Genomic DNA, 24,773 nt, shown 5'->3' on the forward strand with positions numbered 1-24,773 from the left:
TAAATCAGAGCCACCTCTTCTCATAAAACTATTAGTATTTTTCTAATAGTATTAAAATCTAGTATGTCATTTCAGTGGTGTTGGGAAAGGCATCTCCTCTGGGAGGAGCCGAATGAATTCTGGCATTCCAGTAGCTGTTTTCCTTTACTCACACCACTAGCCTTGGGGACACGATACATATTCCCCCAAAGAAACCATATTTAGAATCTACTTGCCTTTGGAGGCATTAATTCAGTCTTTTAATAGCCTGGTTTTCCCCTAATATTATCCAGGACACTGTGACGTATGTTGATATTAATAGCTGTAATACCCCAGGACTTTCAGTTACATCAACTCCCAGATGACGTCATAGTAATACTATCTCAAAAGAAGGAAGGTTTTATAAGATTCCCTATTTCTATTATCTATAATATATGTTTCTATCTTAGACATGCATGTGTTTCTGTCATTTCTTTAGTAGCTCCCCTGCAGTCAGGGACCAGCACAGCAGGATCAGCACCCAAGGTATTATTTTGACGCACACGCAGTAGCCTCTCTGAAAATATAACCATATTATGAGTATTGTAAGTTACCTACTCTGAGGTACAAAGGCAGTAAGTAAGCAGTTAAGAGTCAGATATTTCTTCGTGGCCTAAGAGGAAACAGACAGTCTTCTGCAATATCATATACCCATATCAGCAGGCCTATGAAAGGAATATGCTTGTAGGTACAACACAAAGATATAAATATATATTCTTCTGAGTTAAGACTCCTCTAGCTTAACCGCATATTTTAACAAAAGCCATCCTACCCACCCTGGAAAACTGTACACAAATACACAGGCAGGCAGATAGCAACATGCAGGGATCTTTAGGCATTAGGAAGAGTAGGGATGAGGGTGCCAAAAAATATTAGTTTGGCTACATAATTAAAAGAAGAAGACAACTTCTAGAATGTAAGTGGCGACTTACGTATTTTTAAATATTGTAATTATATTATTTCCAAATCTAAAATAATAGTGCACAGAGCTGGAAGAAGAATGCTCACTGGAGTCTGAGACATTACAACAGGCCTCTGTCACCAAAGCCCATTATGAATCCCTTTGAGCATAACAGTTTTATAGCAGGACTAGATCAAAGACACCCAACAGCCTCATGTAGATAATTAGAGCCTTGCTTCCTTTGATGACGGTGTGGTAGTTGTGAGTGGGCACACGTCCACGTGTGTTACCGTCTGCTCTTTTGGAAAAAACTTAGAGCAAAATTCTCTTACTTAGGTTGTGTTGAGTTCCAGTCTGGGGGGTCCATTAAGTCTTCCTGCCTGTTACAGATCTAACGCTTCCACTCCTGCTCCTTGCGAAAGTAATTTTCCACTCTTCTAGTGAGAAACCATAAAGCTGCCTCTCATTCTTCTCTCTTCTTCATTCTCTATACTTTTGTGCATTCTTAGCCTAGTTCTTCACGTGTAGTAAGCATTCAACAATTATTTCTTCAAGTTGCTTGCTTATGGATATGTTTTTACTTCTGAACGTTCTAGCCTTTGCTTTTGCTCTTTGTTTCTGCAGTGACCCTACTCATTCCACCTCAGTCATCCCATTGATGGTATAGGAAGCTAGCTGCCTGCGAGATTAATCTTCTTAAGATATTCCTTTAATTATTGAGCACTTTCAAAATCCCCAATAACTAGTGCTAGTTTAGTTTTCAAGTCTTACTATTAAGTGACTTTCTAACCTGAATGACCACAGCCTATTCATCAATATTTTTATCACTAAATAACCTATTTTCACCATCACTGTCTACTACCAAGGTGCAGTTTGAAACATACCACTGACCTTATTAGACTTTCTCTTTATTCAGTTGTCCAAATCCATCCACCAGTTTCCACCTCAAACCTACATCCTTCATTAAACTTTCATATTTTCTACTTCAAGTCCTTTTTTTCCTAAATAATTAGAGTTTGTACTTTGCAACATTCATTACTTAATCATATATTACTCTTAATTCCCTTCGAATTTCCCCTGAATTTCCTTCTGATTATTTCTATCTGGTCTATCCAACTTGATGGTTAAATTTTTAAAGGTAGACAGATTTTAATCACCATCGCTAAGCTCAAAAATCACAAATAATAAGCATGGAAGGTAGAGTTACTTATTTACCAACGCATATACTGATTATGATGGACTACGTCAGAAAAACATCAGACAAAATAATTGAGAGTAAAAACCTATTTTTCCTTCCAAGAAGTCAGTGTCAGTGATAAGCATCACAGGTAATTTATGGAAAACAGCAGGGGCATTAAGTTCAAATTCATCAATATGAATTTGAAAACTCTTTAAGGAAATTCATAAATTATTTTTGTGGACTTCACTTTTTTTATTCCAGTTACTATTCTAGTAAGCTCTCTTAAGATGTAAAACAAGGAAGGTAAGAAACCTGAATATTCCTACAATAGTGGAAAAAGAACAGGATTACTATTTACAAGAGGATAAACTAACAATAAGGAATATTTGTTTCAGTTAAATTAGATGTATTAGATTGTTTTTAAGTGTATTAGATTTTTTCTTTAAGTTTTATTGAGATATAATTGATTTACAGCACTGTATAAGTTCAAGGTGTACAGCATGACGGTTTGACTTACATCATGAAATGATTACCACAATAAGTTAGTGAATATTCACCCTGCATAGATAAAATATTAAAGAAATAGGAAAAAAAAACTTATTTCTTAGGACTCACTCTCTTAACAACTTTCATATATAATGTACAACAATATTAATCCTATTTATCATATTGTACATTAAATCTGTGGTCCCTATTTATCTTCTGTGTGTGTGTGTGTGTGTCTTTTTAGGGCCACTCCTGTGGCATATGGAAGTTCCCAGGCTGGGGGTCGAATGGGAGCTGTAGCTGCTGGCCTGCACCATAGCTCACGGCAACACCGGATCCTTAACCCACTGAGAGAGGCCAGGGATCAAACCTTCATCCTCATGGATACTAGTCAGATTCATTTCCTCTGAGCCATAATGGGAACTCCTCCTATATATCTTATAACTAAAAGTATGTACCTTCTGAAAGTCTTCATCCAATTACCCTCCTCCCTCTACCTCTGGTATCCACAAATCTGATCTCTTTTCTATGAGTTTGTTTGTTGATTGGTTTTGAAATATAATTGACCTCCAACATAGTGATTCAGTATTTCTATACATTTCAAAATGATCACTAACACTAAACTAATTCCTTTCCGAAGAGTGTGATCATAGTGTAAACATTCTCTATAACTTAGCCTTCCTATTTTTTTTTCTTTTCCTTTTTTATTTCTGTTGCTGTTCCTTTGTTTTTTTCTCTGAGAATTTAAGCCATCAAAATGGACCTGGGGAGCTTTCCATTTAATTTCCATCTGCTGTTTCAAACTATTCTTCACAGGATGATGTCTCTTATTCTACTTTGAAACACCCTTGAACCACAAATAACAGAGACACTGAGTGGGCAGACAAGATTGTGATAGAAGAACCTACTCGCCAGATCTATATTACCTGGGTTCAAAGCCCGGCTCAGTCACTTATCAGTCATGCAATTCCCAAAAAGGCTATTGTGCTTTAGTCTTGGTGCCACCTTTTAAAAGAGACCCAGATAAACAGAGCCAGCAAAATGGCAAGGGGTCTGGGAAAATGTGTCGCCAAAAAAAAAGGCTGTTGAGTAAATCTGGAGGAAAGATAACATGGTGGGGATATGACCTCAAATACCTGGAGAGCCGTCATGTGGAAGAAGGTGTGCACAGAGTCCACCTCACGTCAGAGGAGAGCATAGATGGAAATCACAAGGAGGCAGTACTCAGCTTTATGCAAGGATGGACTTGCTAATAATTACAGCTTTTCCGTGATAAACCGGAACATCACTTGGAAAAGCTAGCAAGCTTTCTGTCATTGGAGGACTTCTAGCTGCAGCCAAATGGCCATCTCTCCTAGATGGTGAAAGTTCAACGCTGAAGTCTCGACAGGAAGGCAGGGGGTGGGGAATGGAATCTGGGGTCCTGCCAAAAGATAACAGGGCTGAGCCTGGATGGAGCAAATTGGAAACACTTCTTGAGATTCTAGAAGCGCAAGGCTGGCATCTTTTTAAGTCAGGGATAGAAAATTGCCAGAAAATGAGATCCAGCAATTGATTCATAAATAAAAAAGGAAAGAGAATATTTTTGGAAGTGTTTAAGTGACCTACCAATGAAATCTTTCTCAAATACTTAATCACCTTAAATAATAATTTCTGAAAATAAGTCTGTAATGGGGAAGTTCCCATTGTGGCTCAGCAGTAACGAACCCAACTGGTATCCGTGAGGATGCAGATTCCATTCCCGTGGCCCTCCTCAGTGGGTTGAAGGATCTGGGATTGCAGGGAGCTGCGGTGTAGGTCGCAGACATGGCTCGAATCAGGCATTGCTGTGGCTGTAGCGTAGGCTGGCAGCTGCAGCTCCAGTTTGACCCCTAGCCTGGGCACCTCCATATGGCATGGGTGTGGCCTTAAAAAAATAAAAAATCTGTAACGATTTTTCTGTTAAGACCTTATACCTCTGTTTTGAAACTATTTTTCTTTTTTTGCTTTTTAGGGCCGCACCTGCTGCATATGGAGGTTCCCAGGCTAGGGGTCTCAATGGAGCTATAGCCGCTGGCCTACACCACTGCCACAGCAAAGTCAGATTGTGAGCCGCGTCTTTGACCTACACCACAGCTCACGGCAACAGCAACAGGGGATCCTTAACCCCCACTGAGCGAGGCCAGGGATTGAACCCACAACCTCATGGTTCCTAGTTGGATTCGTTAACCACTGAGCCACGACGGGAACTCCTGTTTTGAAACTATTAAAATAAGAGTTCCCCTGCCCCAGAAGTGTATACACGCTTCTTCTCATATTAAGATTAGATCAATTTTTAAAATGTATTTAAGTTTATCCCTTAGATCACCCTGTCTTACAAAACTTAATTCATATAAGAAGTAGATCAGAGAAAGCGCCCTGTTTCAGAGGCGCTTTTGTAAAAACCTACATGGTATAGACATGGGCCAGCGTGAACACTCCAATGGTGGCCACTTCATTAGAATCAAAAAATAAGATTGCTGTAAGTAACCCATAAATTTCAGAAGTCATCCCATAAATTTTTAAAAATTTAAATCCCAGTAAGAGTTTTTTCCCTTATTTGTTCTTTGTTTAGTTCTTCTGGGTTCAGCTGAGTGGTGGGCTCTCATTTATACTGTGTTTAAATTCCGCTTCATTCTGAATTTTGTTTGAAAACTTACAGGTAGAAAATCCACAGCTATTCATGCTCCAGGCTTATTGGTTTACAAAAAGATTTTAGCGGGACACAGGCAAGTGTTGGAGAACGTATTTTAAAGGTTGCCAAGTTGAGGCCTTTATGCTGAATCTGGGACCACACTTGAGTTCTTCTTGCTGGCTTAGCTCTGGCCCCTCACTCTGGCCTGGCTTCACTCCTGTCCCTCATCCATCAATCACTCTCCTCAACAAGAAGGATTTTCACAACTGTGTGGATTTAGTAGGTCTCCACGTGTGTACATCCAGTTATCCCCATTAGGAAAGCCTGGCAGAAGATAATGCTATCATGAACCACTTTCCCCTCTCTGCAATGCTCAGTAACCCTTTCCCTGAGTAAGAAAACTGTAAGAAGGGAGTTCCTGTCATGGCTCGTTGGAAATGAATCTGACTAGTATCCATGAGGATGCAGGTTCAATCCCTGGCCTCGCTCACTAATAGAGGATCCAGCGTTGCCATGAGCTGTGGTATAGGTCGCAGATGCTGTTTGGATCTGGTATTGCTATGGCTGTGGTGCAGGCTGGCAGCTGTAGCTCTGATTGGACCCCTAGCCTGGGAACCTCCATATGCCTCTGGTGCAACCCTAAAATAAAAGCCAAAAAAAAAAAAAAAGAGAGAGAGAAGTGTAGGAAGGTTTTGCCGAAGGTACATAAAGGTTTATTTATGTATTTACTTATTGCCGAACTTGGTATGTGGAAGTTCCCAGGCCAAGGATTGAACCCATGCCACAGCAGCAGCCCCAGCCTTGCAGTGACAATGCCAGATCCTTAACCTGCTGCATCACAAGGGAACTCCCATAAAAGATTTTCAGAATGTAAAAGCAAGAACGTATTAGTAGTAGTCAGATGACCTGAATCATACTTCATTCTTCAATTATCAAATTTAATTTCAATTTTGTCATTAATTGCATAAACTTTAAAAAAAAAAAAACCCTCTAAACCCTGCTATGTCTCAGTTGTCTCAAATATTAAATGGTAATACTGATACTTAACCTGCTAAGATGTGCAGTGGTTGTGTTTGGCTTCCTGGAAAGTGAACTGCTTTCTTCGAAGTGAGAAATTCCCACAGTGTGAATCTTAGCGGGAAGCAGAACCACTCAACACCAGGAGGCCAAAAAGGCCAGACACACACTTCCCCTGTGCTCTGCCCTCGGCAGCTAGGATGCCAGCCCATGACTTAAGCTGTAGTAATCCGGTCCTGCCTGGATGATTGAATTTACAGCAACAGAGAGAGAATTCATTTGGTCAATGGCTACAGTGACATTCAAGAGCGGCAGAGGCAGTGTTTACAGTGCCGCTGCCTCAAATCCAGTGTCAGCTGTGGTGGAGGTGTCCCCCACAGGGTCCATTGTCCAGCGATGGCTGCAGTGCCATCCCACCAGACCATGCCAAGCAGGACCTTGCTTCTGGTTGCCTAGGCTTTTTGGTTCATGTTCACTTTTCTGAGGCTTCTGCTATTGCCTTCCCAGAAATTAGGAGAGCAGTCCAATATCTTTTCATTTCTTCTTTGCTTAATTCAGCCAGTCAACTACTCTTGCTTGCTACTAAGGAAACTGAATAATACAGCTGGATACTTCCCAAAGCGGTTGTGAAATCTATTTGAGTTGTTTCAAGTGAGATTGCTGGGGAGAGAATAAACTGTGATCTAATTTCACATAATGAGTATATATGAATGTCTTGATGGGGGTAAAGGATGAGCAAGATTTGGGCTGCGAGCTTAAGATGCTTTCAAAATAGCAACGGACACGAGAACTCAATGACAACGCCACAGTATATAGTAAGGGAGAAACATGAGCAAAGGCAGGGAGGCAGGGGAAGAGGATGGTGAAAGAAAGTCAAGGATGCCCAGCTTGTACTGAGTTGAGTTGAGAACAAAGATTCCAGAGGACAGGGATATTTGACATCATCCTTAAAGGCTGAATTGGAGTTGAAGAGAGGAGCAGCTGGAGCTTTGCAGTTGGAGCTAGGATGTTCCTTCTTCTCCAGCTTCAGTCTCCTCTCCGATGAAATGAGGAGGTTATAGTAAATGGTCTATAAGGTTTTAGCAGTTCTTAAATTTCTGATTGACTCCCACGGGCATATAGGGAGAATATGGCAGGTAGAAGGGACAAGGTGTCTAAAATGTGAAGGTTAAAAAGGTGAGATGAGCAAAAATCTAGAAGGAAGACAACACGTTCGCCCCAAACAATGGGTAGTTCAGCATGAAATATAAAGATGAAGAGAGTGCGTTTTAGTCGACAGGCAGTGGGAAGCCAGAAGAGATTTTAGCAAAACACTGTGGTCAGAGGATGAACTTTTGTGTTTTTCTGGAGCAAGCCATAGAATGGCAGATACTACAGTAAGGGGGCTGGGATTTGAAGAAAGTTAAAAGAATAAAAATAGTGAACTGAATTAGGATTATGACGCAGGAGTGGGAAGAGAGGACAGTTGTGAATGACATGTGGAGATGGATTTTCTCCAGCTTAATCACTGCAGAGGATGCGGGGAGTCATGGTCAAGATAGCTTCTAGGGTGTGCACCACCCTGTAGGATGTTTAGAAACCTGTTTGGTGTGAAAGTTAAAATAGTAGCTAAGGATGATTTAAAAGATTCAGGAAGTGTGATGTGTGCATAGTTTGAGGGGGTATTGCTGCTGAGGAAGGGTGTTTTCTACAAAATAGGAAAACTTAAGCAAGATTTTAACTAAAGATGAAGTAACTAGAAAGATTGGAAATCCAAGCAAGAGAGGAAAACTAAAAGAACGATTAATAGATATTACTAGGAAATATTATTTATTCTAATCACAATCAAACGTCTCACTTTTACTAAAAAGATACTAAGAAATAAGTTCAGAAAATGAGAGGAGGAGAACCAAAGAGAAACGAAGATTTGTCATCTTTACCTAGAAAAAAATTTGGAATATGTCTGTATTGATCTATTTATTTATCTTTCTTTTTACACCTATATATTTCTAGATATAAGAAGGTATTTGAAAATAAACATTTTTCTTTATTTCAGCTTTGCATATATAAGTGTATATGTGTATGTATATATGTGTATACATTTTGTTATTTCATCTTTCCAATCACTTCCTGAGGAAAGTCAAGGCAACATTTTCACCTTCCTCACTTCTGCTCCAATCACATTTTTAGAGATGGAGACAGTGAGTTGTCCAGAGCTCCAAGCAAGTAAGTGGGAAAACTAGCTTCAAAACAAGGTTTTCTGGCTTCTCGTCCAATCTTCTTTCTTTTCCACATAGGACACCCCCATCTGAACATAGGGTATTTATGGGTATTTATAACACAAAGTGTATTATCATAGATACGTTGGAAATTTACCTATCTTCATAATGATTTTTTTTTTTTGGTCTTTTTAGGGCTGCTCCCATGGCATATCAAAGTTCCCAGGCTAGGGGTTGGATCAGAGATATAGCAGCTGGCCTCTACCACAGCCACAGCAACGCAGGATCCAAGCCAAGTCTGCGACCTACACCACAGCTTGTGGCAACACTGGATCTTTAACTCATTGAGTGAGGCCAAGGATCAAACCCACAACCTCCTGGATACTAATTGGGTTCATTACCACTTAATTTAACTTAATTTTCTGTCATTATATTTTAATTTTGATTTATTCGATTAAAAAATATAGTTACTTGATGCATACAGCATGTAAGCTGCCCATGTCAATGAATTCAAACGTTTCATTTCATCTAAAATTCATTTATTCATTTATTCATTGGCAACTTCTAAGTTTTCTGACCTAATGGTAGTGACACATTTTTTTTGAGTCAGTCTTTCTGTCAAGAATGAGAACTATTGCTTCTGAGCACAGAACATAAGGAAGCAAAATGACATCATTCATGAATTTTGTCTTATGGCACCAAAACCTGAAGAATTACCAAGAGGAATTCATCCACAAAGACTGAGTTCCTTGATTTATAATTGAGAGGGCTGTAATTGCAAAACAAAGGGAATTGCTGCAAGTCACATAGTGGATGTCAGAGCTGAGGCTGGAACCCAGCTCTTGGTCAGTCAGTGCAAGGCTGTTTACTCCTGCAGCACTGCTCTGAAATCAATTAAGTTTGGATTTATAGGAAGCCATGGGTTTGAAGCTATCAAAGAATAAAATTCTATTGACAACTATTGCAGATGTTAGACATAAAGCTTCAGTCACTCATCTGTAAGTTTTTTGTTTGTTTGTTTGTTTGTTTTTGTCTTTTTGCCATTTCTTGGGCCACTCCCTCGGCATATGGGAGGTTCCCAGGCTAGGGGTCTAATCGGAGCTGTAGCTGCCAGCCTACACCAGAGCCACAGCAACGCGGGATCCGAGCTGCGTCTGCGACCTACACCACAGCTCACGGAAACGCCGTATCATTAACCCACTTAGCAAGGGCAGGGATCGAACCCGCAACCTCATGGTTCCCAGTCGGATTCGTTAACCACTGCGCCACGACGGGAACTCCCGTAAGTATTTTTAAGGCATCTATGAGGCAGTCTTTTCTATTGGAGTCTTTTGAGCCAGTAGAGGAATAAGAGAAGTGAAAAAGACTCTAAAATGATACTGTAACAATCAAAATATAACCAGGTGTGGAGTTCCCTGTGGCCCAGTGGGTTAAGGATCTGCTATTGTCACTGTAGCAGCTTGGGTCACTGCCCTGGCTCAGGTTTGATCCCTGACCTGGGAACTTCTGAATGCTATGGGTGCAGCCAAAAAAAATTTTTTTTTTTTTTTTAATTTTAGGAAACAAGTTCTCTGATGCATAACCTTAGGTCAGAAATAGCTTGAGTTTTAACAACCAATAAATTTAGCTTTAAGTTGATTTGAGGAGACATTTTGGAGTGTTTTTCATAGAGTAATTAAATTTAAGATTTTATTATAAAGGATATTTTTCCCAGAATCTATACAAGGGTTAAAAAGCTTAAGAAAGTAAGAACTGAAGAATTAAGCTCAGATTTAAAAAATTACAAATGTGTCAACTTATTTTATGTCTTATGATATGGAGAATGTTGGCACAATATTTCCTTGCTAATTTAAGTATAACAATATTTTAACACTGAGGTATTTATCCTAATGAGAGATCATTACCATCAATAATTTGCTTTTAGATGAGAATTTAATATTTCACTATTTTATCAATGCAAAATATATTTAAGCAAATGACAGTATTATTACCTTCTATGTAATTTAAAAAACATAACTAAGAACTTTACCAAAAAATAATAATACTTTCTAAGAATCATTCCATCTCTTCAGTTAAGGCAGACGAAATTCAGAAGTCGAAAAAGATTGTCCTGAATTAATTTCCCTAGGCTACTTGAAAATAAATGCAGAGCTCTCCTCTTCTTACCAAGAAACAAAATATCAAACTCTGCCCTTCAGGCATACTGCCATACCTCAAATGCTGATCTTATCACTGCTTGCAAGTCAAATAGAGTTGGACTTTAAAAAGAAGAAAGGAAACCCCTGGAGCCACTGAGGAGCATCAGGGGTCAGAACATACCAGGGTCTCAATACCTGAATTAAGGACCCCTTGGGTTCCAGCTGACATTTTTCAATCAAAACACATAACCAGAATTTGAAATACAATATTTAAAGAGCCATGTTCTGAAATTGATGTCCTGTTTCTCTTGACATCTTTCCGTTTGTTTTATTTGTGAACAGGACATAACAGAATTTTTCCTTGTCACTACAACTTGAATTCTGTATGCAATAATAAATAACCCTACTAAGTTACAAAGTAACAGTGCCAAAGCAGACTGGAAATTGATGATGAGCTGGATGGGGATTTTCTCAAATGTTTAAAAGATTGTTCACATCTCTTCTATGCTTCTGGATATTCGTTTTGTACTAAATTGTGAAATGTATGTATCAATTGTAAGCAGGAGTTCAAAGTTCCCTGAAAGTACAAAAAATGTAGATTAAGCTGAAATAATATTCAATTAACTAAATGTTATTTGTTTGGATAAATGGCTCTCTTGAATTAATCTCTCTCTCTCTTTCTCCCTCTCCCTCACTGTCCTCTCCCAAGAACAGATGCTGCCCAGTGGCTTTCCTAGAGTGGACTCTGACATCTCTCAGCAATATTTACATACAGAGCTTGTGCTGTGGCCTGGAAAATAGCTCTCAATGCTTCAGGCAGCAATCAAAACCCTGAACTGGAGGATCTCAGGCCAAAGACCAAAAAAGGTTAAAGGGATAAATGCTTTTCTCTGATATGTGCCTGCTTATGCATCTTATGTCCTCAGTTTGGACTGAATTGTAAAAGGGCATAGCACTCCTTTTTTTTCCCCCAAATCTAACATACTTTTAAGCAGGAAAAGGGAGGAAAAGAACTAATCTGAAAATGATAGAGTTTTATTTGTGAGGATGTTTTTGTTTTTTGTGGGGGTTTTTTTTGTTTGTTTGTTTGTTTTTTGTTTTTTGTTTTTTTTTGGTGGGGGGAGCGGGTTGGGAGGGGAGCAGTTAAAAAACTTTCTGAAAGGGAATCTACACTCTTCTGAAACCAGACAAACGCAAGGGGGCAGGCAGAGCTCGAATCTGACTTCAAAACCGGCTGGCTGAAGGGATCAAACCCATTTGAGTTCGCCCTCCGGATATTTATCCGTTCTCTTGGCAGACCAAGAAGTGTGATGCTGACAAGCGGGTTTAGTGTGTACTTGGTCCAATTACGGCGAGAAGAGGAACGTCTCTCATGACAGCTACCCAAGCAGCGGCGGCTTTGGAAGAGCCTGGGCTGCATTCCTCGAACATATCCTTTGGTGCGACTCTCCCAGTTCTGATCAGACTACATTTCTCACACATTCCAAATGCTCCTTTTGCCTTTTACTCTGAGATTTGGTTGCAAAGGAGGCGCTTGTTAAAACCTCACCAATCCGGGGACCGTACTCATTGTAATGCTCGAGCCCACAGCAGCAGTCGGGGATGGGGGGCTGTGGAGTGGGGAGCGCAACCTCCCCTAGATTGGTTTTTTAATTCCAGTTTTCCTTCTTAGGCAAGTACGCTCCAGAGTTTCTCCCTAAACTGCTTGGGGTTTTGATTCAAACTTTGGCGACGTTGCTTTCTAACTTTCCTCCTGCGTCTGCAAGTTTCAGAGAGAAATAAGCACCCCCTGCGCGGGATCCCATGGAAGTGGGGGGATTGGGAACTAGAGTGGGGGTATTCCTGGTTCACAGGCAGCTGAAAAAAGTGAATGCAGGCGGAAGGCGCGTTCCGGCTCCGCTGCTGGAGCCCCAACCCTAGGAGCCCAGAGTCGAGCCAGTCGCCTACTTCCAGGACAACCTGTAGCGCCTTCCATCTCCTCCCCTCCGCGCGGTTTCCCCGCCTCGGCCCCGGAGCTGATTGGCAGAGGTCGCTACCCAACCCTCGACTCCGGGCCTCCACCCGGGACCGACGATTGGCCTCCTGGGAGGACTGGAGTAAGGGGGTGCAAGGGGAGGGATTTCCCTCAAAGCCCAGGGTCCCGGGACCTGGGAAGGAGTGGTTGGAGGGACTCAGTTCTCCGCGCAACCCAGCCGCGAACCGCGCCGGGCGGGTCGGGACGCTTTAGTCTCCGCGGCTGTTCCAGCCCGGACCGCGCGGAGCCACTTTCCCATCCTTCTGGTCCAGCCCCTGCTCCAGCAGGACCCTGCGGGCGGCGAGCGGAGTTCCTGGCACTTTCCGGAGGGCTCTCTTGCTCCCTGCCCCGGACTGACTGCGCTCAGGCTGACCTGTCTGAGCCCTAACACACGGACCATGCACGCAGCTCCGACCCCCGGGATCACCGCCTGCGGGCGCCATGCAGCCAACCCCACCAACTTTCAACCAATGCCTCCTCCGCCGCCCGAGCTGGTGCTGCTGCTGCTGCTTCTCTTGTCACCGGTAAGCAGCGTCCGGGCACAGCCCGCTGCCCCCAGTCGGGCGTTGCTGTCCCCGAATCTTGCGGGGGTAGCAGGGGTCCCCGCCAAAGAGGCCGTAGTCCTGGGGAACCGTGGGCTCCGGGTGCCTTTCGGCCGTGAGGTCTGGCTGGATCCGTTGCAGGACCTGGTGCTGCAGGTGCAGCCGGGGGACCGCTGCTCAGTGACCGTGCTCGACAACGATGCGCTGGCCCAGAGGCCTGGCCGCCTGAGTCCCAAGCGCTTCCCATGCGACTTTGGCGCTGGAGAGGTGCGCTACTCGCACCTGGGGGCGCGCAGCCCATCTAGGGATCGAGTCCGGCTGCAGCTGCGCTACGACGCACCGGGAGGGGCGGCAGTGCTACCCTTGGTACTGGAGGTGGAGGTGGTCTTCACCCAGCTGGAGATTGTGACTCGGAACTTGCCCCTGGTCGTGGAGGAACTGCTGGGAACCAGCAATGCCCTGGACGCGCGGACCCTGGAATTCGCCTACCAGCCCCAGACTGAGGAGTGTCGGGTGGGCATCCTCTCCGGCTTGGGCGCGCTGCCTCGCTACGGGGAACTCCTTCACTACCCGCAGGTCCCGGGACATGCCAGCGACCGGGGCACCCAGGAGCCTCTGCTGATGGATTGCAGAGCTTTCCAGGAGCTTGGCGTGCGCTACCGCCACACAGCCCCCAGTCGTTCTCCAAACAGGGATTGGGTGCCCATGGTGGTGGAGCTGCGCTCACGAGTGTCTCCTGTGGGCAGCCCTGCTTTGAAACGCGAGCACTTCCAAATACTCGTGAGAATCCGAGGAGGGACTGAGAACACTGCGCCCAAGCCCAGTTTTGTGGCCATGATGATGATGGAGGTGGACCAGTTTGTACTGACCGCCCTGACCCCAGACATGCTGGCAGCTGAGGATGCTGAATCACCTCCTGACCTGTTGATCTTCAATCTCACCTCTCCGTTCCAGCCTGGCCAGGGCTACCTGGTGAGTACTGATGATCGTAGCCTGCCCCTCTCCTCCTTCACTCAGAGGGATCTGCACCTTCTGAAGATTGCCTACCAGCCCCCTTTTGAGGATTCGGACCAGGAGCGTCTCTTTGAACTGGAGCTGGAGGTGGTGGACCCAGAAGGAGCAGCCTCAGATCCTTTTGCCTTCATGGTAGTGGTGAAGCCCATGAACACACTGGCTCCAGTGGTCACTCGGAACACTGGTCTCATTCTCTATGAGGGCCAGTCTCGGCCCCTCACCGGCCCTGCAGGCAGTGGACCTGACAACTTGGTCATCAGCGATGAGGATGACCTAGAGGCAGTACAGCTGGAGGTGGTGGCTGGGCTCCGACACGGTCACCTTGTCCTCCCGGGTGCCTCCAGTGGCAACTCTGCCCCTAAGACCTTTACGGTAGCTGAGCTAGCAGCCGGCCAGGTGGTCTACCATCACGATGACAAAGATGGCTCCCTAAGTGACAACCTTGTGCTTCGAATGGTGGATGGAGGGCGCAGGCACCAGGTGCAGTTCCTGTTCCCTATCACCTTAGTGCCTGTGGATGATCAGCCACCAGTCCTCAATGCCAACACAGGGCTGACACTGGCAGAGGGTGAAACTGTGCCCATCCTGCCCCAAGCTCTAAGTGCAACTGACATGGACTCGGACGATGCTCTCTTGCTCTTTGTGCTCGAGCCACCCTCCTCAACTTCAGGGCATCTGCTTCTCCGCCAAACCCATCCTCCCCAGGAGGAGGAGGGGCTTATCAGGGGTCCTTGGAGGAAACAGGGAACATTCTATGAGAAAATGGTGACAGAGTGGCGGCAGCGAGACATAACGGAGGGGAGGCTGTTCTACAGGCACTCGGGGCCCCACAGTCCTGGGCCCGTGATGGACCAGTTCACGTTTCGAGTCCAAGATAATCATGACCCCCCTAATCAGTCTGGGCCGCAGAGGTTTGTGATACGCATTCACCCCGTGGATCGCCTCCCTCCAGAGGTGGGCAGCGGCTGTCCCCTTCGGATGGTGGTACAGGAATCCCAGCTCACTCCACTGAGAAAGAAGTGGCTGCGCTACACTGACCTGGACACAGACGACCGAGAACTGCGTTACACTGTGACCCAGCCACCGATGGACACAGATGAAAACCACTCACCAGCTCCCCTGGGCACCTTGGTCCTGACTGACAACCCTGCAGTGGTGGTGGCCCATTTTACACAGGCCCAGGTCAACCACCATAAAATTGCTTACAGGCCTCCAGATCAAGAACTGGGAGTGGCTGCCCGAGTGGCCCAGTTCCAATTCCAGGTGGAGGACCAAGCTGGGAATGTGGCTCCAGGCACCTTCACCCTGTACTTGCAGCCAGTGGATAACCAGCCACCTGAGATCCTCAACACTGGCTTCACGATTCAGGAGAAGGGCCACCACATCCTGAGTGAGACGGAACTGAGCGTGAAGGACGTAGACACTGACGTAGCCCACATCACTTTCACACTCACACAGGCACCCAGACACGGCCACATGAAGGTGTCTGGGCAGATCCTGCGTGTAGGTGAGATTTTCCACTTGGAGGACATAAAACAGGGTCGGATTTCTTACATCCATAATGGGGCCGAGACTCTGACTGATAGCTGCTCCTTGGAGGTCAGCGACAGACACCACGTGGTGCCCATCACTCTCAGGGTGAGTGTCCGGCCAGTGGATGATGAGGTGCCCATGCTGAGCCTTCCTGAAGGCACTCTGGGGTCCTATCTAGATGTTTTAGAAAATGGGGCTACTGAAATCACTGCCAACGTTATCAAGGGGACCGATGAGGACACCGATGATTTGATGCTGACGTTCCTCTTGGAAGATCCACCCTTATATGGAGAAATCCTGGTCAACGGAGTTCCAGCCGAGCAGTTTACCCAAAGGGACATCTTGGAGGGCTCTGTCGTCTATGCCCACACCAGTGGTGAGATGGGCTTATTGCCCAAAGAGGACTCTTTTAACCTGAGTCTGTCGGACGCGTCTCAAGAATGGAGAATCGGTGGTAATGCCATCCGAGGAGTTACCGTGTGGGTGACCATCCTCCCCGTTGACAACCAGGCCCCAGAGGTTTCTGTGGGTGAACGGTTTATAGTAATGGAAGGTGATAAAAGTGTTATAACCTCAATGCACATAAGTGCTGAAGATACGGATTCTCTCAACGATGACATCTTGTGCACCATCGTTATTCAGCCCACCTCGGGTTACCTTGAGAACATCTCTCCAGCCCCAGGCTCTGAAAAATCAAGAGCGGGAATTGCCATAAGTGCTTTCACTCTGAAAGATCTCAGGCAGGGCCATATAAACTATGTCCAGAGTGTCCATAAAGGAGTAGAACCAGTGGAAGACAGATTCATATTTCGTTGTTCTGATGGCATTAACTTTTCAGAGAGACATTTTTTCCCCATTGTGATCATTCCTACCAATGATGAGCAGCCAGAAATATTTATGAGAGAATTTATAGTGATGGAAGGCATGAGTCTGGTGGTCGATACGCCCATCCTCAATGCTGCCGATGCTGACATTCCGCCGGATGACTTAACTTTCACTATTACCAAATTTCCTACCCACGGCCACATCATGCGCCAGCTGATCAATGGCACGATTTTGGTCGAAAGCTTCACCTTGGACCAGATCATAGAGAGTTCCAGCATTATTTATGAGCACGACGACTCTGAGACCCAGGAAGACAGTTTTGTGATTAGACTAACAGATGGAAAGCACTCTGTGGAGAAGGTGGTCCTCATTATGGTTATCCCGGTGGATGACGAGACCCCCAGAATGGCCATCAATAATGGACTGGAAATAGAAATTGGGGAAACCAAAGTGATCAATAACAAAATATTAATGGCAACTGATTTAGATTCTGAAGACAAATCCTTGGTTTATGTTATTCGCTATGGGCCAAGACATGGCTTATTACAGATACAAAAACCTTCAGGTGTCTTTGAAAATATCACACTGGGCATGAATTTTACCCAGGATGAACTGGATAGAAACTTACTTCGGTACATCCATTTTGGGCAAGAAGGTATTCGGGATCTAATTAAATTTGATGTGACTGATGGAATAAACGCCCTCATAGATCGCTACTTTTACGTGTCCGTTGGGAGCCTGGACATTGTCTTCCCTGATGTGATAAGCAAGGGCGTGTCCTTGAAGGAAGGTGGTAAGGTCACCCTCACCACAGACTTACTAAGCACGAGTGACTTGAACAGTCCTGATGAAAACTTGGTTTTTACCATCACCAGGGCGCCCATGAGAGGTCACTTAGAATGCTCAGACCAGCCTGGAGTGTCCATCACGTCTTTCACTCAGCTCCAGCTGGCGGGCAACAAAATCTCCTACATCCACACAGCCGATGATGAGGTGAAGATGGACAGCTTTGAGTTCCAAGTCACTGACGGACGGAACCCCGTCTTCCGGACATTTCGTATCTCCATCAGCGATGTGGACAACAAAAAGCCAGTGGTCACCATCCAGCACCTGGTTGTCAGCGAAGGTGAGAACAAGCTGATCACCCCCTTCGAACTCACTGTGGAAGACAGAGATACCCCAGACAAACTCCTGAAATTCACTCTCACCCAGGTGCCCGTTCATGGTCAACTCCTATTCAACAACACCAGACCTGCCATGATTTTCACCAAACAAGACTTGAATGAAAACTTAATCAGCTACAGACACGATGGCACTGAAACACGTGAAGACAGCTTCTCCTTCACAGTGACCGATGGTTCCCATACGGAGTTCTATGTTTTTCCTGATACAGTATTTGAAACCAGGAGACCCCAAGTGATGAAAATCCAGGTCTTAGCTGTTGACAATAGTGTCCCCCAAATCGCAGTGAACAAAGGGGCCTCTACGCTTCGCTCTCTGGCTACCGGCCACTTGGGGTTCATGATCACAAGCAAAGTGTTGAAAGTGGAGGATAGAGACAGCCCACAGTTTTCTCTCAGGTTTATCGTGACAGACGCTCCTCGACATGGATATCTCCTCAACCTGGGTGAAGGCAACCACAGCGTCACTCAGTTTACACAAGGTATGGTTCACTTTTCTTTTTCTTTCTTCTTTTTTAAAGTTATTTTTTAGGGACTCACCTGTGGTATATGGAAGTTCCCAGGTCGGGGATCGAATCAGAGCTGCAGCTGCCAGCCTATGCCACCAGCCACAGCCACAGCAACACCAGATCCAAGCCATGTCTGCAACCTCCATGGTCTATAGCTGATGGCAGTGCTGGATCCTTAACCCACTGAATGAGGGCAGGGATCGAACTGGCATCCTCATGGATACTTGTCAAGTTCTTAACCTGCTGAGCCACAGTGGGAACTTCTCACTTTTCTTTCTTTATCATCAAAGGTATTCCACGTCTTATGTCTTGAGATGTGGCTGTCACTGAGAACTTTGTACATAGGGCATTAAATTCGAGTTCAAGGAAAGGGAAGGAAAAGGAAATAAAGGGGAGGTGAAAATACAGACTCTCTTTTGTAGGGGAACAGCTCCCTTCTTGCTGGAGATCCCATTGCAGGGACCTTCATGACAAGGAGTATCGTGTTCTGAAAATACGAGATAAGCTGCCAAAGAAGGAGCTCAACTTTGATGAAGAGAATCTGAAGCGGGCTTTCCAGCTCTGCTCTTTCCCACACCTGTCCTCTGAGCAGCCTGATTTGTATGCTGCAGACAGTAAATGAAGCATGTTAGCTAGCATCTTAAAGAAAGAGGTGCTTTCTGAACTTTATGTAACTTCATAACTACAGTAAAAAGGTGCATTTATATATATTGACTTTATAGATTTTCTATTTTTAGAAGATTTCATGACTTAGCCTAACACCTGTCCAAAGACATAATAGGTAAACAGCTGTCTAGATTTAGAATAATTATGTGTAGAGGGCATGTTACTATGATCCACACAAGAAAAGAAATATTTTTAAGGATGTAGAAGAAGACAGTCCAAACCTAAGTAGCAGAAAGAGGAAATTATTATTTTGTCATTTCAGACCTCCCTCTGCCCAGTTGCAAACCCAATAACATACACCCCTACCTCAGGCATCTGCATGCTTGAGGCTAAGGCATTTGTCTAGCCTCGATTTTCTTTCCGTGGGGACATAGTCTGAGACAGGAAGGGCAGGTGACCTGTGCAGAGTTACTCAGTGACTAAAGGGAGAAGCCCATTGGGAGTTAGAGCTCTGTTTTCTAGAACGTGTGACTTTCATTACAAACAGCTTTGGGTTGCTTTCATGAAAATCTCACCTTGTCAGCATGGAAACCAGATCTATCCTGTGGGGGCTCTGTGGAGAGAGATGGAGTTAAAGCCCAGGGCATCCCAGGGGGGGTGTTCTTTTCCCGAAACAGTGTCGTGCTCTTTGGTAACAACGGCTTCACTAAACAGGGATGTCATACAGCGTCGTGTCAAAGTAAACGGCTTCTCTGTTTGAGAAGCTGGCAAGTAGCCCCACACCTCAGCCTCCTGATTCTTGGCTGAAAGCCTGAATAGATCCTAGGGCCTGAAGGGACAGGAAAACCTCAGAGTGCCAAGTGTCATGCCAGACCCACAGGAAACTCTTGTGTGAAGGCTTTCTAAGGAGAGAGATGCCTGCAATCGTAGGCTGGTTTCTTGTCATGGACAGGGAAGAGGCTGAAAGGAATATGTTAGAGGATCGAAAACCTTACCCCAGTGGATAAGCAATGAGGCCCTGCTGTCGAGCCCAGGAAACTATATCCAGTCACTTGTGATGGAACATGATGGAGGAGAATGGGAGAAAAAGAACGAACGTATGTGTGTAACCAGGTCACTTTGCTGTACAGCAGAAATTGACAGAACATCGTAAATCAACTATAGTAAAATTTTTAAAACATAAAATAAAAAGGGTTTATACGGAAGGAAAGAAAGAAATTGAGAAAGAAAGAAAAAGAAATTAAGAAAGAAAGAAAATGTTACCTCAAACTATTCCTCTGACCAGAAAAAAAGAACTGGTTTTAAAGATTTTTTTTTAAGATAATTTTTTAGATGAAAGTAGGCAAATTATTTAATTGTGTGGACCAAATCCAATAACTCAGAGTATTGGGATATTATTTCCTAAGTGGGAGCCATACAATTATGCTATTTCATTCTCTGTAGGTCTCACTGGCTTAGAGTCACCATGATTATTTTTTACAATCAGTTGTAAAGACAGAGTGGTTGTTAAGTTTCTCCTAAAAAGTAAAGATACATTTTAAGTTACATTTTAAGAGGAATCATCATGTTCCAATAAGAATCCAAATATTGACTAAGAAAATTGTTGATATTTAATCACACAGGATTCATTTCAACAAGTCGAGGCTGGAGTTTGGTTCGTAGGAGTTATTTATGGAAATTAGATAAGTGAGTCAATTTGAAAAAAGCTCCATTACAGAGCTACAGTGGCTGCTCTTGCAGTAGAAGAAAGATAAAAGCAATGTCTAAAGTAACTATGCTGTCTTTGTTTTTGTTTTGTCACAAAGAGATAAACTAAACTGTATTTAGATGGATTTTCAATGCACTAAGTCAACTTAGCACATATGGCAAAGGGAGATTATTGTCAGATAGAATGACTGAATGGTCCCTAGGAGAAAAAAAAAACAACAACACATTTCTAAAACTTACTAAATTTCATTATTATGAAAAATTAACAAGGTAGAATTAGACAGATTGGGGAAATTATTTAGTTAATATCAAACTTTGCTTTTACATCAAAGTATCCCTTCCTGCTCCCTCCACCTCAGATCTAAATCACTTGTCTCAAGTACCTGGATTTTTTTTTTTCTGCACAAGAAATACATAATTAATATCTGGTGGGCGATGTCGCAGACATGTTTTTCCAATCTTCTTGCTTGATCATCTGTCAAGAGACATGTTTTTCCAATCTTCTTGCTTGATCATCCACCCATAGCCCCTCCTCACGTGCGCTCATCAAAAGTAATATAAAAGCAGTGTGGTTTCTTGGGGCGGGGATCTCAGTTTCAGAGACCTTGAGTCCTCCGGTTCCCACCTTTACTGTCTCTGTGTTTTGCTTTGTGTTGGCGTTTTGTTTTGTGTTGGTTTTTTCCTTAAGTTCCAGAGCACCCGTTCTTCAGCCCCATCCTGCTGAGCTGGTCTCGGCAAGTGGCGCCCAATGTGGGGCGGGCAAATAGGCAGGTACGAAGAACGAGGGACCGCAACTACAGCGGGAATTTTTATTCATTGTAAGTGCTGTGGGGCCCTGAGAAGAAGGGAAGAATTTTGCGTGGCCATGCTGAAGAAATCCTGCGGATACGTTCCTTCTCTCAGGTATTTACGGGGTAAAGGGGGAAATAAGGTAATTGCAGGAAACTATAGTCCTTACATTTGTTTGTTAGGACAACTCCTTAAAAAAGGGGGTGCAAAAATAAGTGAAAGTAAGCTTTTGGAACTTTTTCAGACTATTGAGAAACATTGTGACTGGTTTCTTACGTTAGAAACGTTAGATTTAAGGATATGGGAAAGCATAGGAACGGAACTTAGGATATTGCATGATGAGGGCGTTCCAATTCCTGGGTCTATTTGGAGTACTTACTTGGAGCTTAATTAAATCAGTTTTAGACCCTCTACAGACCACGGAGGGCTTAAAGGAGGAAGAAGAAGGGGAGTTTACACCTTTGTTGGAGGAACCTAAATATACAATCCCTGAACAAAATTATCATAGAGAATATTTGGCTCCTGAGCCTTCGGCTCCAATTTTTGATTCTGATATTCCTCAATTGCCTCCTATTAGGAGTGAGGTGACGAGGACTCGTGAAGCCTCTACTTCTAGGGTTGCAAAGAAAATGAGCGCTGTCCCTGAACACCATCTATCATCCCTTCAACAGGGGATATTACAGGCTCGAAGGGAAGGCGATTTGGACGCCATACATTTAGCCTTTCCAGTAACTGTCAGGGAGACAGCAGCTCCAGGCATTGATCCCGCCAACCCTGATGGAGTTTATGAGTTCATTCATGAGCCCTTTCCTTTTAAAATTCTTAAAGAATTAAAACAGGCCGTTCAAAACTGTGGTGTTAATTCTCCCTTTACAAAAGGAATCATGCAGGGAGCAGCTGAAGGAAATCGTATGATTGCTGCTGATTGGCGTAACTTAACCCATGGTGTGGTATCACCTAGTGAATATTTACAATTTAAGTCTTGGTGGCAAGATCATGCCCAAATTACTGCTCATCGTAATCAGGCTCGAAATCTTCGAATTACAATGGAACAATTGTTAGGGACTGGTCCTTGGAGTAATCCCCAAGATCAAATGAGAATGAATGATTTAGCTATTGAACAGATTAGGCAGTGTTTCTTAATGGCATGGGATAAAATTGAATCTAAGGGTCTAATAAATACATCTTTTCAAAAGATCCTACAAAGCCCTAACGAACCTTATACTGAATTTCTAGCTCGTTTACAAGAGGCATTAAAATGACAAATTACTAACTCTGAGGTGTCTGATACTATTTTTCAATTGTTAGCATATGAAAATGCAAATACTGATTGCAAAAAGGCCATAGGATTTTTAAAAGGAAAAGCTAACATTGCTGAATATATTAAAGCCTGTCAGGGAGTGGGGACGGCGTCCTTTAAGGCCTCAATGTTAGTCCAAGCAATGGCTAATTTGAAGAAAGCCTCTTACTCCAAATAATGACAGGCTGGAGTTTCGCTTAAGGTCAGGTGAAACCAGTTGATATGGGGATGCCGGAAAGGACTTTATGTACCTTCAAGAGAATGAAAAATCAAATTCATTGGAATATATGCAGGACTATGGAGGGGGTCATACTGCTTAATGGTTCCTATGGAACTGTATGAGATTGGTCCCCTAAGGGGAAGCCGATTCCTGTCTGTATGAGCCATCAACTTCTGTGTTCTGTTAATGAATTACTCTCTTGGTCAGTCTCCAGCCAATCAGGCCAACAAGAAAAAAAATTTTTTTTAATTAAAAAAAGGAAAAAAATACAATGTCTTCGAAACTGCTCAAATCAAAGCTGGGGCAGATGAAGGGAATGATGCTATAAATGCCAGAGGCAAATTAGAAGAGATAGAACAAGATTCCCCACAGGGTGTCAGGTGGTTTCTATGGGTGATCCCAGTTGGTTTGTTGATGAGGGAGATAACCACAATTGGCATAGAAATCATTTTGTTACTTGCATAGTAAAGGGATTAAAAGCCTCACGAGTAAAGCCCGTTAAAAACTATCGGAGGTTTACTAGGGGAACAAGAGAGTCCATCAACTTTCTTAGACTCAGAAAGGCATTGAGAAAACATATACCAAGGAACCCAGAAACAATGGAGGGCCAAATAATTCTTAAGGATAAATTCATAGCTCAATCGCTGCCGGATATATGGAGAAAGCTCCAAAAATTGGCTTTTGGCCCCGATGAGGACCTGGAGCACCTTCTCAGAGCAGCAACTCAAATATGTTATAATCGGGGCCAGGAAGAATGAAAGGAGAACAAGAAGAGAAAAGGCTGAGGCTCCAGTTACAGCACTACAGGGAGTCAACCTGGGAGCTTCCAAGGTGAGAGGACTAGGGCAGAGACCTATGCCTGGAGCCGGTTTCCTCTATGGAAAAGAGGGACCCTTTAAATGGGAATGCCCTTAGACTCAGCTGTGCCCCGTATGTTGGGGAGATCACTGGCAGAGGGACTGCCCCTGAAGATGAAGGTCTCTGTGGTTGACCCCTCAGGCCCAGGATCAAGACTGACGGGACATTTCCATAATGGCCCCTGTCCTCATCACCACTTAGGAGCCACTTTTTAGTCCTCCCTTCCAACCCTGGGCCCCTCCCTCATGAATCTGCCACATTCATGTTTCTGGCAAGCCGGTTACAAAATTTTTACACAACCTTTGAGCTGTGACTGGGAATCCATTTTCTTTTCTCAGTGCCTTTCTGATTGTTCCAGAGTCCAACTCATCTTTTAGAAAGACATTTTGTAAGAGGTTAAAGCCTCAATTCACGTGGCAATGGAGGACTTCCCATGTGGCTCACAGCATAACTACTCGGCAATCCCTCACATTTTATTTTTGTGTAGTATGTTAATTATGAGCAAAATGATAGTGTATGTCAGTCAAATACAAAGCTTTTCTTTTATTAGTATTAAAACCTGGTGATTGATGCATAAGCTCATGGAAATGATCAGGTTAATCTGAACAATATATTAGTTCCTTTCAGCTCACAATCTGTTATTTCACAGACCATGGTTAATAGAATGCCCCCCAAAATAAAAAAATTTTAAAAATTAATAAATAAAAAAAGAGAGGGGAGGAATATATGCCAATGGAGCTTCATCAAGGTTTCTGCCTTTCCTTGACTAAGACCTTGCTATTACAAAATCTAAATGTTGTATTCCTGATGTTCATAGAATGTGCCTCATTCCCTGCTGGATTTTCAACAGTAGATTCATGAGCTGTCCTATCCAGTTCCAACTTTTGGAGCTGCCTTGTGGAACCAGCTGACCTCCTCCTCCTGGTGAAAATGTTTCTTTCGCCGTATTCATTGTGATCTTGATCCTTTTATTCAGACCCTGTATAATTAATGGTATTTCTTGCTTCATTACATCTTGATTAAGAGCTATCAATGTTCAAATGTTGGTAGAAGGGGTATCCAAAGCAATGTATCAAGGCCCACT

At 43.8% G+C, this 24,773-nt stretch overlaps 1 protein-coding gene across 1 annotated transcript in view; it reads left to right on the top strand.

The window, feature by feature from the left end:
• The first annotated feature begins 11,303 nt into the window (after nt 1–11,303).
• FREM2 (FRAS1 related extracellular matrix 2) overlaps nt 11,304–24,773 on the top strand; it is a 155,371-nt gene continuing 141,901 nt past the window's right edge. Inside the window, exons 1-2 of the mRNA XM_047755977.1 lie at nt 11,304–11,458; nt 11,889–18,182. Of these exons, the coding sequence (XP_047611933.1) occupies nt 13,004–18,182 (5,179 nt within the window). The 5' untranslated portion in view covers nt 11,304–11,458; nt 11,889–13,003. The remainder of the gene's footprint in view (nt 11,459–11,888; nt 18,183–24,773) is intronic.

This window comes from Phacochoerus africanus, chromosome 13 (genome assembly GCF_016906955.1).
Source record: "Phacochoerus africanus isolate WHEZ1 chromosome 13, ROS_Pafr_v1, whole genome shotgun sequence".
Classification (NCBI taxonomy): domain Eukaryota; kingdom Metazoa; phylum Chordata; class Mammalia; order Artiodactyla; family Suidae; genus Phacochoerus; species Phacochoerus africanus.